The sequence below is a fragment of the Trachurus trachurus genome (assembly GCF_905171665.1).
Source record: "Trachurus trachurus genome assembly, chromosome: 11".
Classification (NCBI taxonomy): Eukaryota; Metazoa; Chordata; class Actinopteri; order Carangiformes; family Carangidae; genus Trachurus; species Trachurus trachurus.
The window spans coordinates 6044592-6062182 of NC_139904.1; the positions used below are offsets into that span (position 1 = coordinate 6044592).

A 17591-nucleotide genomic window follows, 5' to 3' on the forward strand; every position below is an offset into this window, starting at 1 on the left:
TGACAGCCATGTTTAGGGGAGACCAGGGACAGTTGTAACACTTTTTGCATTTTTCCCTCAACAAACCCTTAGCCTATTTAAAAACCTTAATGTGTCAACTACAAAAATGATGTATGAAAGTGGGTTTAAGTTATATTTTCAGGTTGTAAAATTAATCTAAATAAAGTGACTACAGTGTAATTGTAACACATGCCAGGGTGATCTACTGGGGGTGGGAGAAAAAAATCGATTCACATAAATATCGCGATATCTTCTTTGACGATTTTTAAATTGATTTTTTTTTCTTCAAAAATCGATTATTTTTATTTTTTATTTTTATTTATTTATTTTTTTTTAAATATTTTTAAAAATATTTTGCAATGTGCATTTGTTAGCCTTTTTTACATACAGAGAGTACAGGTTTTGAAAAGGGTTTAAGTTCACTTTATAATGGAGTATGTTAGATTTATAGGCTCCTACAGTATTTGTGTGCAGATAAATGTTAAAAATGCTAAAGACTAAAAATCGAGAGAATCGGCAATATCGTAGAATCGCAATTTAAATCGAATCGCCATCCAAGAAATCGTAGAAGAATCAAATCGGGAGAAAAGCATATCGTCCTAGCCCTATGATCTACCCAAAGCTGCTGGTTGGAATAGAAAAATACAACTCAAGATTTGTACTGTAATGTGTGATGTCATTTTCATTGTTTTAGAACTGATATTATAAAATTGGTATCGAAAAAAGTTTCGCTCAGGAACCGGTATCGAAAATTTTTGATTGATACCCAGCCCTACGTATGACACTGTTTCTCCTCTCTGTCTCCCCCTCCCTCTCCTCCTCCCCTCCTCCAGCCTCCCCCCTCATCAGGTGAAGCACCGTGAGCCGCCGACCCTCCCCCTCCCTCCCCCCCGCCCCTCCCTCCTCCCCCGACAGAGACGTCGTCACCCACCGTCCCCGAACCCCTCCGACCCTCACCCGGCCTGCACCTGTAAACCCCCCCCCCCCACCCCTCTGACGGCTGCCACTGGCCCCCCCCGTACCCCATGGTGGCCCCACGGCCCCCCGCCCTCTCACTGCTACTGGCTGTCCTGGCCTGCACGGGGCCCGCGCGCTCCTCGCCCCCCCTGCTGCTCCGGCCCCGGGAGAGAGAGAGGGACTCGGGTGGTGTCAACATCGCCGTGGTCCACTCGGGCTCCTCCCTGCTCCCGGAGACGACGGCGGCGGGAGGCGCGGGGGGCGGCGGCGAGCCTGGGCCGGGGCAGGGGCCGGGGCCGGGGAACGGTCCGGGGAACGGTCCGGGAGGAGGTGGCAGCGGCGGAAGAGGAGGAGGTGGTGGAGCAGGAGGAGGAGGAGACGTAGTAGGAGGAGGAGGAGGAGGAGGAGGAAGGGGAGTGACGGATACAGCCTCGTTGGGAGTGGCTGCCATGGCGTCCTACTCCTCCTCCGTGGCGTCGTCCCTGTCGCTGGCGGCGCTGGTGGGGGAGACGGTGATGACGCCGTCGGGTCAGGCCAACGTCATCTACCTGGCTGTGAACGAGAGCAGCCCGGGAAGCCTCCTGCTGCAGCTGTGTGAGCTGCTGGCCACCACACCACTGCAGGTAGATACACACACACACACACACACATCAGTGTTGGGCAATGTTACTTTTCAAAAGTAATAAGTTATACTGTAGTTTCTATAGTTACTCCCCCCCCAAAAAAAACTTAGTAACTGAATTAAATTAGTACGGTAAAGTCACTATTGTGTTACTTTTTTATAAAATGCTCAAATATGTGACATTACTTGCACTCGCCCAACCGCGCCTCCCGTTCATCTGGAACTACCCAACTCATTCAGTATTTGTCTGTGCGGAGGTTAGTTGGTTAGTTCCAGATAAACAACTTTTTTCTGACTAGAAAAGCGTATAACGTACACAAATTCTCCTATTGCCATAATCCCTATAGTCATAGCAGTTCATTACCTTTAATTATCGGTGCATGTTGTTTTGAGATCCGCAGGGCAGAGACGTGAGCTCCTCGGCTAACATGATATGGTCTCCTGTCTCTCATCAAACTCATCAAATACACAATCCAACAACTTCAAAATGCTCTGGTGGACAAGTTGTGACCTGCACATTCACCATGCTGTATAATTATGTAACATTACGACACATGAAGCAAATACTGAACTGAACTTCTGAACTATACTGAACTACTTGCACTTTTGAAATCACTCCGCCCAGCAGCTGTGTCTGACTGTAGTTCCGGCTGCATTTGCTTTGAAAACAACTCTGCCTCATAATGTTACATTATTATTTCATAGCATGGTGAATGTGCAGGTCACAACTTGTCCACCAGAGCGCTTTGGAGTTGTTGGATTGTGTATTTGATGAGTGTGATGAGGGACAGGAGACCTGTACCGTTCACCTCCATTGTGTTCACTGAGCACCTCACGTCGCTGCCCCGCTGATCTCAAAACAACATGCACAGAGAATTAAAGGTAGGAGGAAATGTTGAGCTATCCCTTTAAATCTAATATCACAGTTACACATCATTTTTGAAAGGCCCATCTGTGCTTAACTTTTATATAGTAACTGGAAGTTAAAACATTTTTCAAGTTTCAAACTTTGTGGGGAAACAACCAAGGCATTGTGGGATGTTTCTTGCTGTATTAAAGTGATGGATTGAAGTCCAGTTGCCTTCAATTCAGCACTTTAATACTACAATGACCTGGATGAATGAGAACAGGGATTATGGCGAATTTACCAAAATGTTGAACTATCCCTTTAAAGGAGCTATTTGTAAGTTTTGCTAACTTTAGCATTGGCAGTAGTGAAACAAACTTGACTCATTTATTCACCAGGAGCCGTCCTCAATGGTAGAAATCAGCCCTCATGCAGAAGTTAGCATGCTAACCAGCTAGCCCCCGCTAGGTCAGACTGTCTTGACATTTTCCGATACCGAGTCACTGTAGTGAAGCTGCCACACAAGTAGCTCCTTTAAACCTCTGAAGACGTTCAGGAGGAACTCGTCTTCTAGAGGGAAACTCTTTCCGACATTCAACATGTTGTCTGCATAATTTCCTTGTTCCTTCATTCTCTCGGTTGTGTTTTCAGATAAAACCACACACTCTCTGTTCTTTCATTCATGCTCACTGTGTGACTTTGTTCCATTTAATCATGACTTCACTCATTCATTCGTAGTATGACACTTGTGACGGGAGCAGATCTGCGTTTGCAACCTGATCTCTGAGAGACGCTTGTGATCATACTGACGGAGGTAATACGGCACCGCCACATGTGACGCTCTCCATTTATTTACCCATTCATTTATTCATTAATTCATGTGTAGGACTCTACATTATGCATGCATCTGTCAAATCCCTGTCTAGTCGTCTATCTCTGGATTTATTTTCATGTCTGAACAGTGGAGGGGTCTTGTTCCAAACGCCTTAGATCAAATATGATATTAACTCTTTTAAGCAACGCTCGCTATCTTATTTCCAGGTCCTGTCTGTAGCCTATTTGCATATCAAATGCTTCCCTGTGAGAATTGAGCTGTCAGCTACACTTAGCTTCAATTTGCCTCCCCGAAATCGCTACAAGAAAACAAGCGTTAAGTCATCAAGCCGGCCTCAAATCACCGCCGCTGCTCGTCGTATCATTACATAAAGTAATGGCAGTCGCCACGACGTCATGCATCCATCCTGAATTCATTAAGGCCGTTGACACTTCTTTCTTGAAGGGTAATAACACACAAAAAAATAGAAAAAATAAGTGGCCACCAGAATAAGTGAGCATAAAGCTGCTCCTGTCTGTCGTGTGTGTGTGTGTGTGTGTGTGTGTTTGTAAAGCCCAGCTGGAGCTCAGGTCCCCGGCCCATAAGCCAGGAGCTTATCTGTTGTTTCTGTGGTGTGAAGCAGCTTAAGCTGTACAGGTACAACACACACACACTCCTCCTGACAGGATGCCAGTCCGCTGCCGGGACTTAATTCTGATTTTTATCTCTGTCAAAATTGATTGCCAGGCAGAGCAGCAAAGCAGCAGTGTCATTTTTTAAAAGAAAGCATCAAACTTTTCTCCTCCTCCTCCTTCTCCGACTAGCACGTGAGCCGTTATCTCAGCACACGGACCCACTCATTGTTCCAATATATGTCGACCCTTAATTTATTCTCAGGGTTTGGTGCATGGGAATAAAAGAAACAGCAGCTTTGATGGATGAAAGTGTGATGAGGAGCTTATGAAATTGCGTCTCAATGAGGCTGATGTAACGTCTTTTTTTTTTTTTGTCTCGTGTGCTTTTGTTTCGTCGCGCAAAAAAAAAAAAAAAAACCTTTGTTCTACTTCTTCCAGGGTTTGGTGTTTGAGGAGGAGAGACCGCCGCCGCCGAACCGCGCCCCCCTGGCTCCCATGCTGGAGTTCGTCTCCGCCCAGACGGGGGTTCCCGTGGTGGCTGTCGGGGGCGGGGCCAGCCTGGGCCGAGAGCCACAGGTAAAGAGGAGATGTGTTACTAAACTTTGCATCATTTTAATTTTTAAAGCTCGGCCACACACGCTGTACGAAACGATGAGTCAAGTGACTGTAAATCACCTCTTGACCTCTGCTGACCTGGGAATTCTGGGTAATCTCCTTTTTATAGATCCAGATTAGTTCATTTCACTGGTTGTGGTTCATCCACATGATGCGATCTACAGTCCATCACTGGCTGACGACTGTTTCTTAATGGGCTGTTTCTTTATTAAAATTACATTATCGACTCTGCGAGTTAGTCAGTAATTCATACTTAATAATTTGTTTGATTTATAAATAAGTAAGTGTTAATTTTCACACAAGAAATAGACCTAAGTCCTATATGGAATAAAACATTGCCTTAGAATTAAAGCAGCTATAATTAACAGAGGCGGCAGCAACACTGGAGTCTATTACCTCTGCTCTTTGCTCCGTTCTGGTCTTAACTAACTCCTGAGGGCGACGCTCGGCTCCTCGGCCGTTAAATGCTCCACTAACTAGTTGCTGACTTCGCTCCGCCTGCTGTTTGCACAGTCTGCACAGTCGCCTCAAAACAAACTGAGCAGTGAAACTGAACCATTAAAAAAATACACAAAGACAAAGAGCTCAGATGTTGCTTTTCACATTAAAGGGATACTTCACCCAAAATCGATAATTCACCAATTGTCTACTCACCGTCATGCCAAGGAAGGGTTTGGAGAACTTTCAGAGTCATCAAAACGCTTTAGGAGTTCCAGGGGGGGTCCGGCTGGCAACGGATTTTCATATAATGGCGGCGGATAGAGTTCACTTTTGAATCGTCCAAAACACACACTATGAAACATCCAGAAACCTCCATACTGCTCGTCTGTACTGACCCAAGTGTCCTGAAGCCGCCACATGAAAAAGTTGTTCCGAAAAAATTAATGTGATCTCTGTTTTTATCCTTGTTGTAGCAGTAGCTCCCATGGCTCTGTTGATGTTTGTGCTCATGCGTAAGATGTTCGTCCGTGTTTACATCATACATCCAATGGTTTACAATGATGAACGAACATGTGGCGGCTTCAGGACACTTGGGTCAGTACAGACGAGCAGTATGGAGGTATCAGGATGTTTCATAGTGTGTGTTTTGGACGATTCAAAAGTGAGCTCTATCCACCGCCATTATATGAAAATGTGTTGCCATCCGGACCCCCCCTGGAACTCCAAAAGCGTTTTGATGACTCTGAAAGTTCTCCGAACCCTTCCTTGGCATGACGGTGAGTAGATGATTGATGAATTATTGATTTTGGGTGAAGTATCCCTTTAATATATATATATAAAAAAAAAAAAAAAACAACAACAAAAAGTGCATTTTACCTCTGGGTGTGTCCAGCTGCCTCCTGGCTGTGAGTGTGATGCAGACATCTGCTGCCACACCAGAAAATGGAGCTGAGTGAATTTCCTCCAGCCCCAAGTCTCTTGTAGCAAACAAGCTTTTTTTTTTTTTTTTTCTAAATCCGAAACATTTTCAGGAAACCCGCCGCTCCGACCTCATCATGGAGCAGTAATGAAGAAGAGGGAAGTAAAAAAATTTAGTCGGAATTGCTCCAGTTCTGTCAGGGGCTCCTGAACTCATCAGCATCAGAATTGGTTTTCGTTACCGAGGAAAAGAAAAACATGCTGCTACGTTCTGACACGTCTGAGCACGCTGTGTGAGGAGCTGCAGCACTGACTGCAGATTGTAATAATAAACAGATTTCTTATATACAGTATTTTAAACCATTTTTGATTTGTTGGCTGGACCAGAACCAGTGTGGAAGTAAAATTCACTATCTAGTTGATCAGGACTGTGTGTGTGTGTGTGTGTGTGTCACCTTGTTTTAAATAATGCTGGCTTTGCTCTTTGTTACGGGCTAAATTAATGGGTGTCATCTCTCCGAGTGGGTAATTTATGTGTGACAAAAGGTAATGTGTTGCTGACGGACATTAGCGATAAGTAGATCAAGCTAACAAAGCGCTTTAGCCTGACAGGTGTGATATTTAATAAGTTGGCCAATTTGTTTTAAGTGGATCCCCTCGACGCTTTGATGCGGTTATTGTAATTTTACATGACTGTAACTTTGGGCCGACGGTAACACACTCGTCTCGCCGCCGCCGAGCTGTCAGCGCCAGAACGTGTCATTATCAGAAGCAGCTGTGTTTGCGGTGGGAGGTGAGTTCTGAGCTTTGAAGCCGGATGAGGTGCAGAACGACTTTAGACTGTGATGACGGCGCCGTGTGCTGCCGCCGCCGCTTTTACAGAACGATGCTGCAGATAAAGATGACCAGAGAGGAGCCGAGACGTCGTAGCAGCTTCCTGTCTTGACTTTAAAGATCAACACATTCATGTTTGATGTTCAAAGGTCCAAAGGTCACGGTTACCCTGCAAAATCACTATAAAGCTCCCTTCTTTTTTTTCTACTCTCTTTAATGATTTTTCTCATAAAACACAAGAGATACACATTTACACATATACGTTTACATATGAAGGTCATTAAAGTTACATTATACAGTATATAAGTTATATATACTGTACTGTATATGTATCTCAAAATACAAACTAAACAGACAGATGAAGGGGATTAATTAAAATAGATTATCCATATATATATATATATATAGTATATACACTCACAAAGAAAGAAAAAAACATAAAACAAACCGAAACAAAGAGAGACATTTTTTTTTCTTCTATTGGGGATTAAGAGCACTTCCAAAACTTGCCATCAGACTAGACAGCTGCCAGATTTGATAGAATTTTCTTTCCTGATTTTCAGTAAGAATCAGGCTTTCTCCAGCTCTAAATGTCTCATAACATCTGTCATAAGATTTGAATAAATTGGGGCTTCCTTTTGTTTCCAATTATACCGTAATAATACAGTTCATTTGTAAGCGCTTTTACAAATGTTCAAGGACACTTTACACTTTAAAAATAATAAAATAGAGCAAAGTTAGAATGAAATACAATTTAAAAAACAGCAATAAAACAGTATAAAACACACAAAATGATAAATTAAAAGCTAATTTAAAAAGGTGAGTTTGGGAGCAATATCAATCTTTGTGCAAGCAGGCGAACAAACCAAACCGTAATGTCTTCCATGTTGCTTTTCGTCATACTTGAGTCAAGGGGAATACTTATAATTTGTCACAGACATCCATTTGGACTCGAGGGTGGACTGAGTCGATTTTGCTGGTCAGAGGTCAGAGGTCAGAGGTCAAAGGTCATGGTCACTTCTGGTGAATTCAGGCGCTAATTATGAGACAGTTCCATTATTTGTTGGGGCTGATTGATGTCTTTATTGGCAGGTGCAGAACAGAGAGAGAGAGAGAGAGTGGGGGACTGACATGTGTTAAATGATCTGTCCAGTCTGGAATCGAACCAGCGATCATCTGACACTTTTATCTCAAATGCTTGCTGTATATCTGAATGGTCAAAGGTCAAGTTCACTGTGACATCACATCTTCTACTACAGTGTTTCTCAGCCAGCGGCACCCGGACCCCTAGTGGTACCTGGTGTCATTTCAAGGGGCACTAAGTGACTTTTAACAGACATTTACTATTTCAGTAAAAATAGTACCATCATTACTGTCTAAACTGCAGAAGCTTATTAGCTAATTGGCATTTTTCCTTAATTCCAAACTTTTTCAAGGGAAATTTGTCATATTTTAACTCATTGAGTGCCAACCACGTAATTTCTCGTTTTTCGTTCCCATGCGTTGAGTGCCAAAAAGGAGATTTTTCGTTTTTTGCTTTTTTTTTAAATTATGAAAATAGACACTTTAATACACATTATATGTAAATTTGGGGACTCTACGACGAGGAGAACTGCAATAGATGACGATCAAAGTCACATGACAGCTCATGATCTGGAAGTTTTTATCATAACTCGGCTTCTGCAAACGGAGTTCTGCATGCAGATGCAGCGCAGCTGCTCTGCAGCTGCTCTGCTCTCACCCGCGCTGCTGCAGCAGCTCGGAGCTGAACCAGGAAGCTCTCAGCCGACTGTCCGCCCGGTCTTCACCTCGAGCAACACCGTGTCCTCCCCAAAGTCCTCCCGCGGTAAAATCTGATGGTCTCTGGGCCAAAGCATACCGCCGTCACCGACCCGTACCACAGACGGACCGCGACCACCGGCGGGACCGGTCTTCCCGAGCCGCGGTGGCCGACAGACCCTCACGCTCCGCGGCGAGAAGCTGTGACACGGCACGGTGCGTCTGTGTTATTGTTGTTTAGTGGCGCCCCCCCCGCCCCCGCTGGTGGTTTTGTGAATAGAACAACCATTGTTGTATATATTTATCTTATACGAGCCCTTTGATCCAGAAATGCGAGTGTCAGAAGAGCGACAGACACAAACAGCGCACCTTTCATAAAAGACGCTCTATCTCCTTTTCTAGAAAAAAAGGAGGGATTTTGGTGAAACCCAGCCATGTTTAGCTTGAGTTTTCTCAGGAACGGAGGCACGTAGAAACAAACGGATTGTGGCCACTTGAAGCATTAAGATAAACCTTTCAATTGAGCTACAGTATGTGTTGGTGGCAATAATATAGAATACACTATGGCTCTACATAAAAAGTCAAAAATGGTCTAAATTGCCGGTACACTTGACTAAAACTTTGGAAAGGAGCGCGGCACTCAATGAGTTAATAAAAGAAGCCACATTTAGATGGTTTTGATTCACTCTCATTTGTCTTTTTAGATTAACTGCTGTACGTCGTTACTACAAACTCAACACTTCCTGTGTGCGTGTCAGTGGACAGTCTTCATTCATTCATTTCTTAATTGGGCTTTTATTGTGAAATAAGATGGCGTAAAACTCACTAACGTGCAATGTTCAGTGTGCAGCGCCTTTTGAAATCACGTATTTGTCCGTTGATAAATATGCAGTGATACAATTGAAAAGGCTCTGGACCCTTTTTAGTCCAACTGCATGTTGTTCCCCCTCCCTCTCTCTCTCCCCATTTCCTGTTTCTCTCTGTTTCCTATGGTAACAAAGGCACAAAAGGCCCCAAAAATACTTAAAAAGAAAAAGAAAAAACACTTGTAGCTACTGTTACTCTGGTGGAGGAGGTTGTGACCGTCTTTCTCCCTCCTCGGCTGCTTGGCAGAGACAAGAGCGAGGATTTAATTGTGTATTTTATCCAGCTCTGTTCTTGATAAGCGACTGCACCTCGGTGTCTCGTAGAAACGGCAACAGGTGAGCTCGTATTTCTAAAGACATCTGGTCTAACTCTCCATAAACAGACGTCAAGCCGAGCTCTGTGCTTCTCCTCTTTGATGGAGTTAAGTGTTGGTTAGTTAGTCAGAGAGGCTACGGTTCTTTGACCCGGACCCCCGGGGCCTTCGTTCCTCCTGAGAAATCTCTGCATTTCAGAAAATATTTGTTCAACTAAACTGTAATCAGATCTTAATTTCCTCTGGGAAACCAAGTGAAGCGTGTTTCCTGATACACAGCAGATACACAGGAGTCAATCAACCCTGAGTGTTTCTTCTAAAACTGAGACTTGGGACTGAACATCACTCATTCATTGTTTACGGTGAGTGCTCACTTGACATGAGTGCTGGTTTTTATTTTAGCTCCAGTTTCCACCGGGGTGTTCGGGTGGTGGGGGGGTGTTTAAAGTTTGTTTTATGTTTGATTCGACTCCACCAAGCCAACATGTTCCCAGCGTGTTCCCAGCATGCACTGCTCTCATTCGTTTTTCCTTTAGAAAAGCAGACATGCTTACATCATTACTCTGATGCCGGTTTTGATATTTGACCCAGTTCGGTTCAGCGTAACCTGGGGTGAGCCCTGTGTGATACTCCCTCTAGTTTCCTCTTTGATCGTCTACACACACACACACACACACACACACACACACACACACACATGCAGAGTCGTGATGATTAATTTAAATATCGCCCTTTGTTTTGTGCTGAGAGAGAAAGAGATAAATAATTAACTGTCAACAACACTGCAGAAAACTTTGGACAGTGTTAAAGGCAAATTCACATTGTCACATTCTTCTCAACCCCTATATATGGATTTTTCCATCCAGATCCTTTGGTCTAGTTACAATAAACCTATAGAAATGAAGTCTTTCTCTCTTTCAGCCACAGAGTGACTCATCTGTCCAGATTAAATGTGACCGGAGCAGCAGGAACAAAGCAGACAGTTCATATCATTGTTTCTTTCACTGACACTGAAATCCTCATTCACATTCACAAGGACTCATCTGACGGACACAGACTCAGTTATTCAGCTCAATGAGAACGAGGTTGCTGCTGTACAGAGCGTTTCAAAACGACCCGTCTGCAGGGAAGAAGGCGGACAAGGGCGCCGCCATAGATCCAATCCATACCGGAAGTCCCAACCGGAAGTTGGTCTCCTTCGTGTATATTATTCGTCTCTCCATAATGATATTCTGATCTACCTACAGTTTGCAACCCAACTAAAGTTTGCAATCCACTATAAAATGAGAATTTAAAAAGTATGTTAAACCAAGTAGATTACAGAGATTAAAACTGAATAAGTATAAAAGATCTATGGCGGACAAGGGCGCTGCCATAGATCCAATCCATACCGGAAATCCCAACCGGAAGTTGGTCTCCTTCGTGTATATTATTTGTCACTTCATACTTATGTTTGTATTCTAATAATAATAATGTAACTAATAATTAGGGCTGGGACTATATGCTTTTCTCCCGATTCGATTCTTCTACGATTTTTTTGGGATGACGATTCAATTTAAATTGCGATTCTACGATATTGCCGATTCTCTCGATTTTTAGTCTGCATTGTCTATGCATTTTAACATTTATCTGCACACAGATACAGAAAGAGCCTATAAATGAACATACTCCATTTAAAGTCAACTTAAACCCGTTTCAAAACCTGTACTCTCTGTATGTAAAAAAGGCTAACAAATCCACGTTGCACAATATTTAAAAAATTTCAAAAAAAAAAAAAAATTGATTTTTGAAAAAAATAATAGATTTAAAAATCGTCAAAAAAGATATTGCGATATTTATGTGAATCTATTTTTTTCTCCCACCCCTACTAATAATGCACCAGGTTAGACAGTTCCATCTTTGTACAATTTGCAGCATTAGATCTGTGAAAATCTCTTTAACAACCATGAAAAATGGGTACTAAAACTGAAATTACTGTAAATCGAATCGGATCGAATTGAAAATTGAATCGAATCGGGACCTTGTGAATCAGATTCAAATTGATTCCCTTGCCCTATTGTTCCCACCTCGGTGTCTAAACTCACCCGTGGCTCCTCCCCCTTTAGGAGAGCGGCTCCATCTACCTCCAGTTCACCTGCTCCACCGCACTCCAGCTCGAGGTCATCTTCGAGGTGCTCGAGGAGTACGACTGGACCGCCTTCTCCGTGGTGACCACGCGTCACCACGGCTACGAGGACTTCCTGGCCATGGTGGAGGGCATGACGGACGGCTCGTTCATCGGCTGGGAGAAGAAGAGCGTGGTGGTCCTCAACGTGACGGACGACCCCGGCGGGGCGCGAACCAAACGGCTGCTCAAAGACAACGAGGCCCAGGTGAGACAGAAAAAAACTCCCTCATATTATGTCAAGTCTTATAATTGCAATTTTTCCTCAAAAGTGCGATATTCCATATTTAACCTGTGAAATCAGTGGTTTTATATAACTCCTGTCAATCATCTTGATGAGCTGCCTGTTTTGAAATTACTTCTTTGTCGCCTGAGGCTCCGCAAACCTGGAGGAAACAGACGGTGAACGCAGCCAGTCTCTAGATTAAAAAAGGGATCCTGTCCTCCATTGTCACCATGACCTCCTGCCTCCCGTCAGCTGCTCCTGTAGCTGCAGCCTGATTCGTCTAAAGTCCACTTCTATTTGTCCAGAGGGTTTATTATGCACTTACAACATCACGGGGCGACAATAATTTAGAAAAAAAACACAAGTCGTGGACATGAAAAGACTTTATTCAGGGCGAAGAAGGGAAGAAAGGGTGAATTAAATATAAAAATAATCATCTATTGTGTGTTTTGAACAAAGAAACAGCAGCGTTATCAAACTGCTTTAATAAATAAAATAAAAAAAACAGGTTATTGGGACTTGTTTTTGCAAAAAGTTCAGCCAAAAGTAAAATCACTCTAAAGTCCTTGAAGTAAATGTCACAACAAATGTCATCGTATTCTTCCTGTCAAAAATCACATTTTCACATTTTAAAGCTTTTTATTGGTGACAGGACCCCAAAAAAAAAGGAGATATTTGCAGATATTTGCTCCTTCAGCCTCAGAGCTTTGTTCTCTTCAGTGATGCCAAGGAGACAGGTCCAAGGTATTAAACATCTAATCTGAACAAGCCTGATATTGGCAGTCTGATTCACCTGACGAGTGCTTTAACTATCTGACCTGCAGACTGCTGTGGTCAAGCTGCAGTAATTAGTCAGATAATTAAAGAGTTTATTGAATTTTCATGAAAAAACGCTACACAAATTGATGGTTTCAGTTTCTTTGTGTGGTTTTGACCTTTTCTTACCCTATAATGAATGAAATATCTGTGAGCTTTGGACTGTTGATAGAGGGGAGAAACACAAGATACTATAATTATGATGGTGATTTATCACATTTATGTTGCGCAGACGGATCAAAGCATTGATCAGTTGTAGTTTCAGCCACGTTTTGAAGCTTGTTAAAGGGATAGTTCAACATTTTGGTAAATTGGCCCATTGCCATAATCCATATAGTCATAGCAGTAGGTTCTTTACCTTAAATTGTCTGTGCAAGCTATTTTTAGAACGGCGGAGCAGAGCGGAAGGCTGCTCAGAATGGGATTTCTTGGTTTACCTCATCAAACACATCAAATGCACAATCCAACAACTCCAAAACGCTCTGGTGGACAAGTTGTGACCTGCACATTCACCACGCTATGAGATAATAACGTTCCATTATTGAATGTGCAGGTCACAACTTGTCCACCAGAGCGTTGTGGAGTTGTTGGATTGTGCATTTGATGTGTTTGATGAGGGAAACCAAGAAATCCCATGAGCCTCCGTAGCGTAGCTCTGAGCAGCTCGCAGCTCTGCTCCACCATTCTAAAAATAGCTTGCACCGACAATTAAAGGTAACGAACCTACTGCTATGACTATAGGGATTATAGCAATGGGCCAATTTGCCAAAATGTTGAACTATCCCTTTAAGGTTGAACACTGTGATTTAGAATTTGAGGAGCTTCATACAAATATTTTTAGATCTCTACATACGGATAAACAACGGCGCTCTGATGCACTGACAGCTGCTGAGATCAAGAAAACAACAACAACAAAAAAGAAAACATAACATGAAATATGAATTTCTCTCTGACCGAGTTTTCTTCTGTTTACTGTAGCGAGGAAAAAAAAAAAAAAAAAAGCTCCGGGCTTACAGTAGAAGAGTTATTTAGGGGAGGCAGACGGAGGACACACTAGTCATTTACACCAACGTCCTCTGGGACCACACAGACACACACACACACACGCACACACAGACACAAAGACTCACACACACACACACACACACACACACACACACACACACACACAAACAAAGACACACACACACCTGGGAGCTTTGTAGTAGAACATCAGTGTTTAACTGTTGTGTCTCTGTCGCGTCTGAAACATGGAGCTTTTTCAGTTCTTCGCTGGAGGACAGAGTCACAAACACTCTTTGATCTGAGGGGCTCATACATAATATACATATACAGTACATGAAGTCTGTGTGTGTGTGTATATATATATATATATATATATATACATATACATACACTGCCTGTACACACTCTAATATTTTGTTGGACCGCCTTTAGCTTTGATTACAGCATCATTTTGATAAGATTCTGCAACGTCACAACATTTATTCCCGTCCAGAGTTGTATTAATTTTTCAAAGGTTCTCAGTGGGGTGAAGGTCTGGACTCTGTGTTCACATTGAACCACATTTTTTTCCTTGAAGATGATGGTTCCTCACTCTCCTTCCAGTTTGTAATAATGCGTTGGACAGTTCTTAACCCAGTTTTAGTCTCAGTAATCTCCTTAGATGTTTTATTTGCTTGATGTCAATAATTTGACCCTTCTGAAACAGATGAACATCTTCTCCACGACCACAAGATGTGTCTTCCAACATGGTTGTTTAAGAAACGAGAAGCTACTGACTGCATCAGTTAGAGTTAATTAACTTGTTGCCAGCTGAAACATAATCATTTGTGCAGTAATTATCCAATGAGGGGCTCTGACCTACAGTATTAGCTTAGTTAAATCCAAGTGGTGACTATGTATAAATATGTACAGTATATACTGTATATAGTCTACTTGCCAGCCCATAGGGCCCCATTGTGAACCCGGAAATGTTGAGTACCCCAAAGTTTTATGTTAGAAATATATAGTATGGGTCCCCAGTATTCAGAAACTGCCTTAGCACAATTGACATAATTAGCATAAATTAGCATAATTTCCTATATGGGCAATATTTCAACAAAATTGACTTGGCTGATCTGGGCAATATTGGAGTGGTTTTAGGGGTTATTGATGATGCTGAATCCATTTCTGACATTTTTGATTTTTGGGCCGATTTTGATGGATTTCAATCTGGTCCCTTCCGGTTTAGACAGCCATTTTGAATTTTGAAAATGTCAGAAATGGATTCAGCATCATCAATAACCCCTAAAACCACTCCAATATTGCCCAGATCAGCCAAGTCAATTTTGTTGAAATATTGCCCATATAGGAAATTATGCTAATTTATGCTAATTATGTCAATTGTGCTAATTGCCCAATATATATAAGTTAGCATCCGGCAGTTTCTGAATACTGGGGACCCATACTATATATTTCTAACATAAAACTTTGGGGTACTCAACATTTCCGGGTACTCATTTTTGGCAAGTAGACTAATACGTATATACAGTATAGATAGATAGATAGATAGATAGATAGATAGATAGATAGATAGATAGATAGATAGATAGATAGATAGATAGATAGGAGACCACATTTCATTTCTGTTAAGCTCTGGAGTTGTAGTTTTCTAAAACTGACCAACCACAGTGAAGGAGCGAACTGTTTAAAGGTTATTGACAGTGTTGTTTCCGTTGGCAACAGGCCGAAGAAAAATACAGAAACTACTTAGCGTGTGTGAAGTTTAAATATTCATCTTAGTCTCTGTGTTAGTTTGGTGTCAGGCTAAATGTTCCAGCACTCTTGGGTGGTGGTTTGCAGATGTAAAGTACAAATGAGTTCAGAGCTGGATATTTATACAATAATTCACTGCCAGGAAGCTGCTTATTTTCCTTTTTTTTTTTTTACTTCTAACCTTTTACAACATAAAAGGTTAGAAATGAAAATGTTGTTTTTCTGCATCATTGCCGCAGAGAAACAACAGAGTCCAGATGAAACGGACAGCAGAGTGAGAATGGACCTCACCTGACGTGACCTCGGCCACGGTCCGACACACCTGACGGAGACGACGGAGCTCTTCTCTCCTCCTCCTCCTCCTCCTCCCAAACACTCATCAGCGATATCTCCTCTGTCGTTTCACACTGCAGCCTTTTCACTCGTTACTTCCTCTCATCATTTTACAGTTTGCAGCGTAAATGACCTTTGTCAAAATGAAATCCATGAAAGGGAGAAAGAGAAAGAAAAGGAAAGAGGAGGGTGGAGAATAGACCAGAAGCAAAAGGGCTGGAGAGAACATGATGTAAGGTAATGAAAGTGAAATGAAATGCTGAAGAGTGAAGGTGGAGATGAACTCGTTTAGATGACGTTTGCACAGGTGCAGGAGCTGAACACGGTTTCCCACATCTGGTTTGAACATCCATGTTGCTTGTTGATAGTTCAGGTTGTAATTATAGTCAATTATGTGTATATCTAGATCATATAGGTTAGATATATACAGTACTACAGTCAGTTTATGTAGTGCAGTAGATTGAGATCAGTGCTCTCCCACTTTAGTGAAGCAGCGGGAGCAGCAGCAGAGTAGAAGATGAGTGATAAGCTGCTGTGACCGGGTCAGAAGAAATAACCATAAAAACGACTCGTATCAGCTGAAGTTTACACTTTTATTTTGCCTTTTATCTCCTTTTGATCTGCAACCAAACAGGAGCTGCAGTGTGTGAACAGTCGGACCACTGTGTTACTATATACACAAACACTTACCACTCAGCTGCATGACTCAGAAGACAGAAACACAGTGGTTCACAAACTGTAATTTCAAAGTAAAGCGCTGTTGGATAAGAAGATAAAGAGGTGAAAATATTCAACATAAAGCGCTCACTTCCCGTCGCTCTGCAGCCGCTCTTCACTCTGCTGCTGCTGCTTCTCTGAACCGACCCTGACCTGGATCCACTGCAGGTGACACACTGACACTCAGTGACATCACTCTGTGTCACGGCCGTTGACCTCCATTCATGTCGACCAGATGAAGGATGTTCAACCTTATATAAAGAACCGACACGTTAAGAGGGGACCTATTATGCTTTGTCCAGCTTTTCAGACTTATAAATATGGGTAACTTTTTAATTTACAGGCCGTTAATTACGTGACAATGTCAATAAATAGCCAAGAAATAACAATTAATTTCATAGTAATGACATGTTTTTCATAAAGGCAAAAGATTACACACGCTTTTCATGCTTTGAATTTTTTGGGAAAGGCCAGAATTTTTTTTCACCAAGTCCTTGCAACTGATGGATGGAAATTAGCCTGTGGCTACAATCCGGCTTGTTTACGATTTTGTTTCGTTCATGAACTTGCATTGTCCCACTTTAAATAAATTGAATTGAATTGAATTGAATTGACCGTTACTTCTGGGTTATTTCTAGGCAATCAATCATTATTTCTTTGCTATATTTCTCTACATTGCTATGGAATTGACCGTTATTTCTAGGCTATTTCTAGACATTATGACACAATTAATTGTTATTTCTTGGCTATTTCTTGACATTATCATGTAATTAACGGCCTGTAAATTAAAGGGTTACCTAAATATCATGAGGTAGGTGTGTGTTGAAGTTTCAGCAAATGCTCGAGTTTGGAGCGTTTTTTCTAAAGTCTCACTTGGATACCTCACAGGTTGAGGGGAAGTTCCCTGGTTCTGGCTCTGGCTTCAGTGCCCAGTGT

General features: G+C 42.3%; 1 protein-coding gene across 1 annotated transcript in view; it reads left to right on the forward strand.

The window, feature by feature from the left end:
- Positions 1-1025: 1025 nt before the first annotated feature.
- Positions 1026-17591, forward strand: part of grin2da (glutamate receptor, ionotropic, N-methyl D-aspartate 2D, a) — a gene marked incomplete at both ends in the record, with an annotated part of 160155 nt that continues 143589 nt past the window's right edge. The window contains 4 exons of the mRNA XM_083982355.1: positions 1026-1314; positions 1399-1580; positions 4314-4451; positions 11748-12014. Of these exons, the coding sequence (XP_083838481.1) occupies positions 1026-1314; positions 1399-1580; positions 4314-4451; positions 11748-12014 (876 nt within the window). The remainder of the gene's footprint in view (positions 1315-1398; positions 1581-4313; positions 4452-11747; positions 12015-17591) is intronic.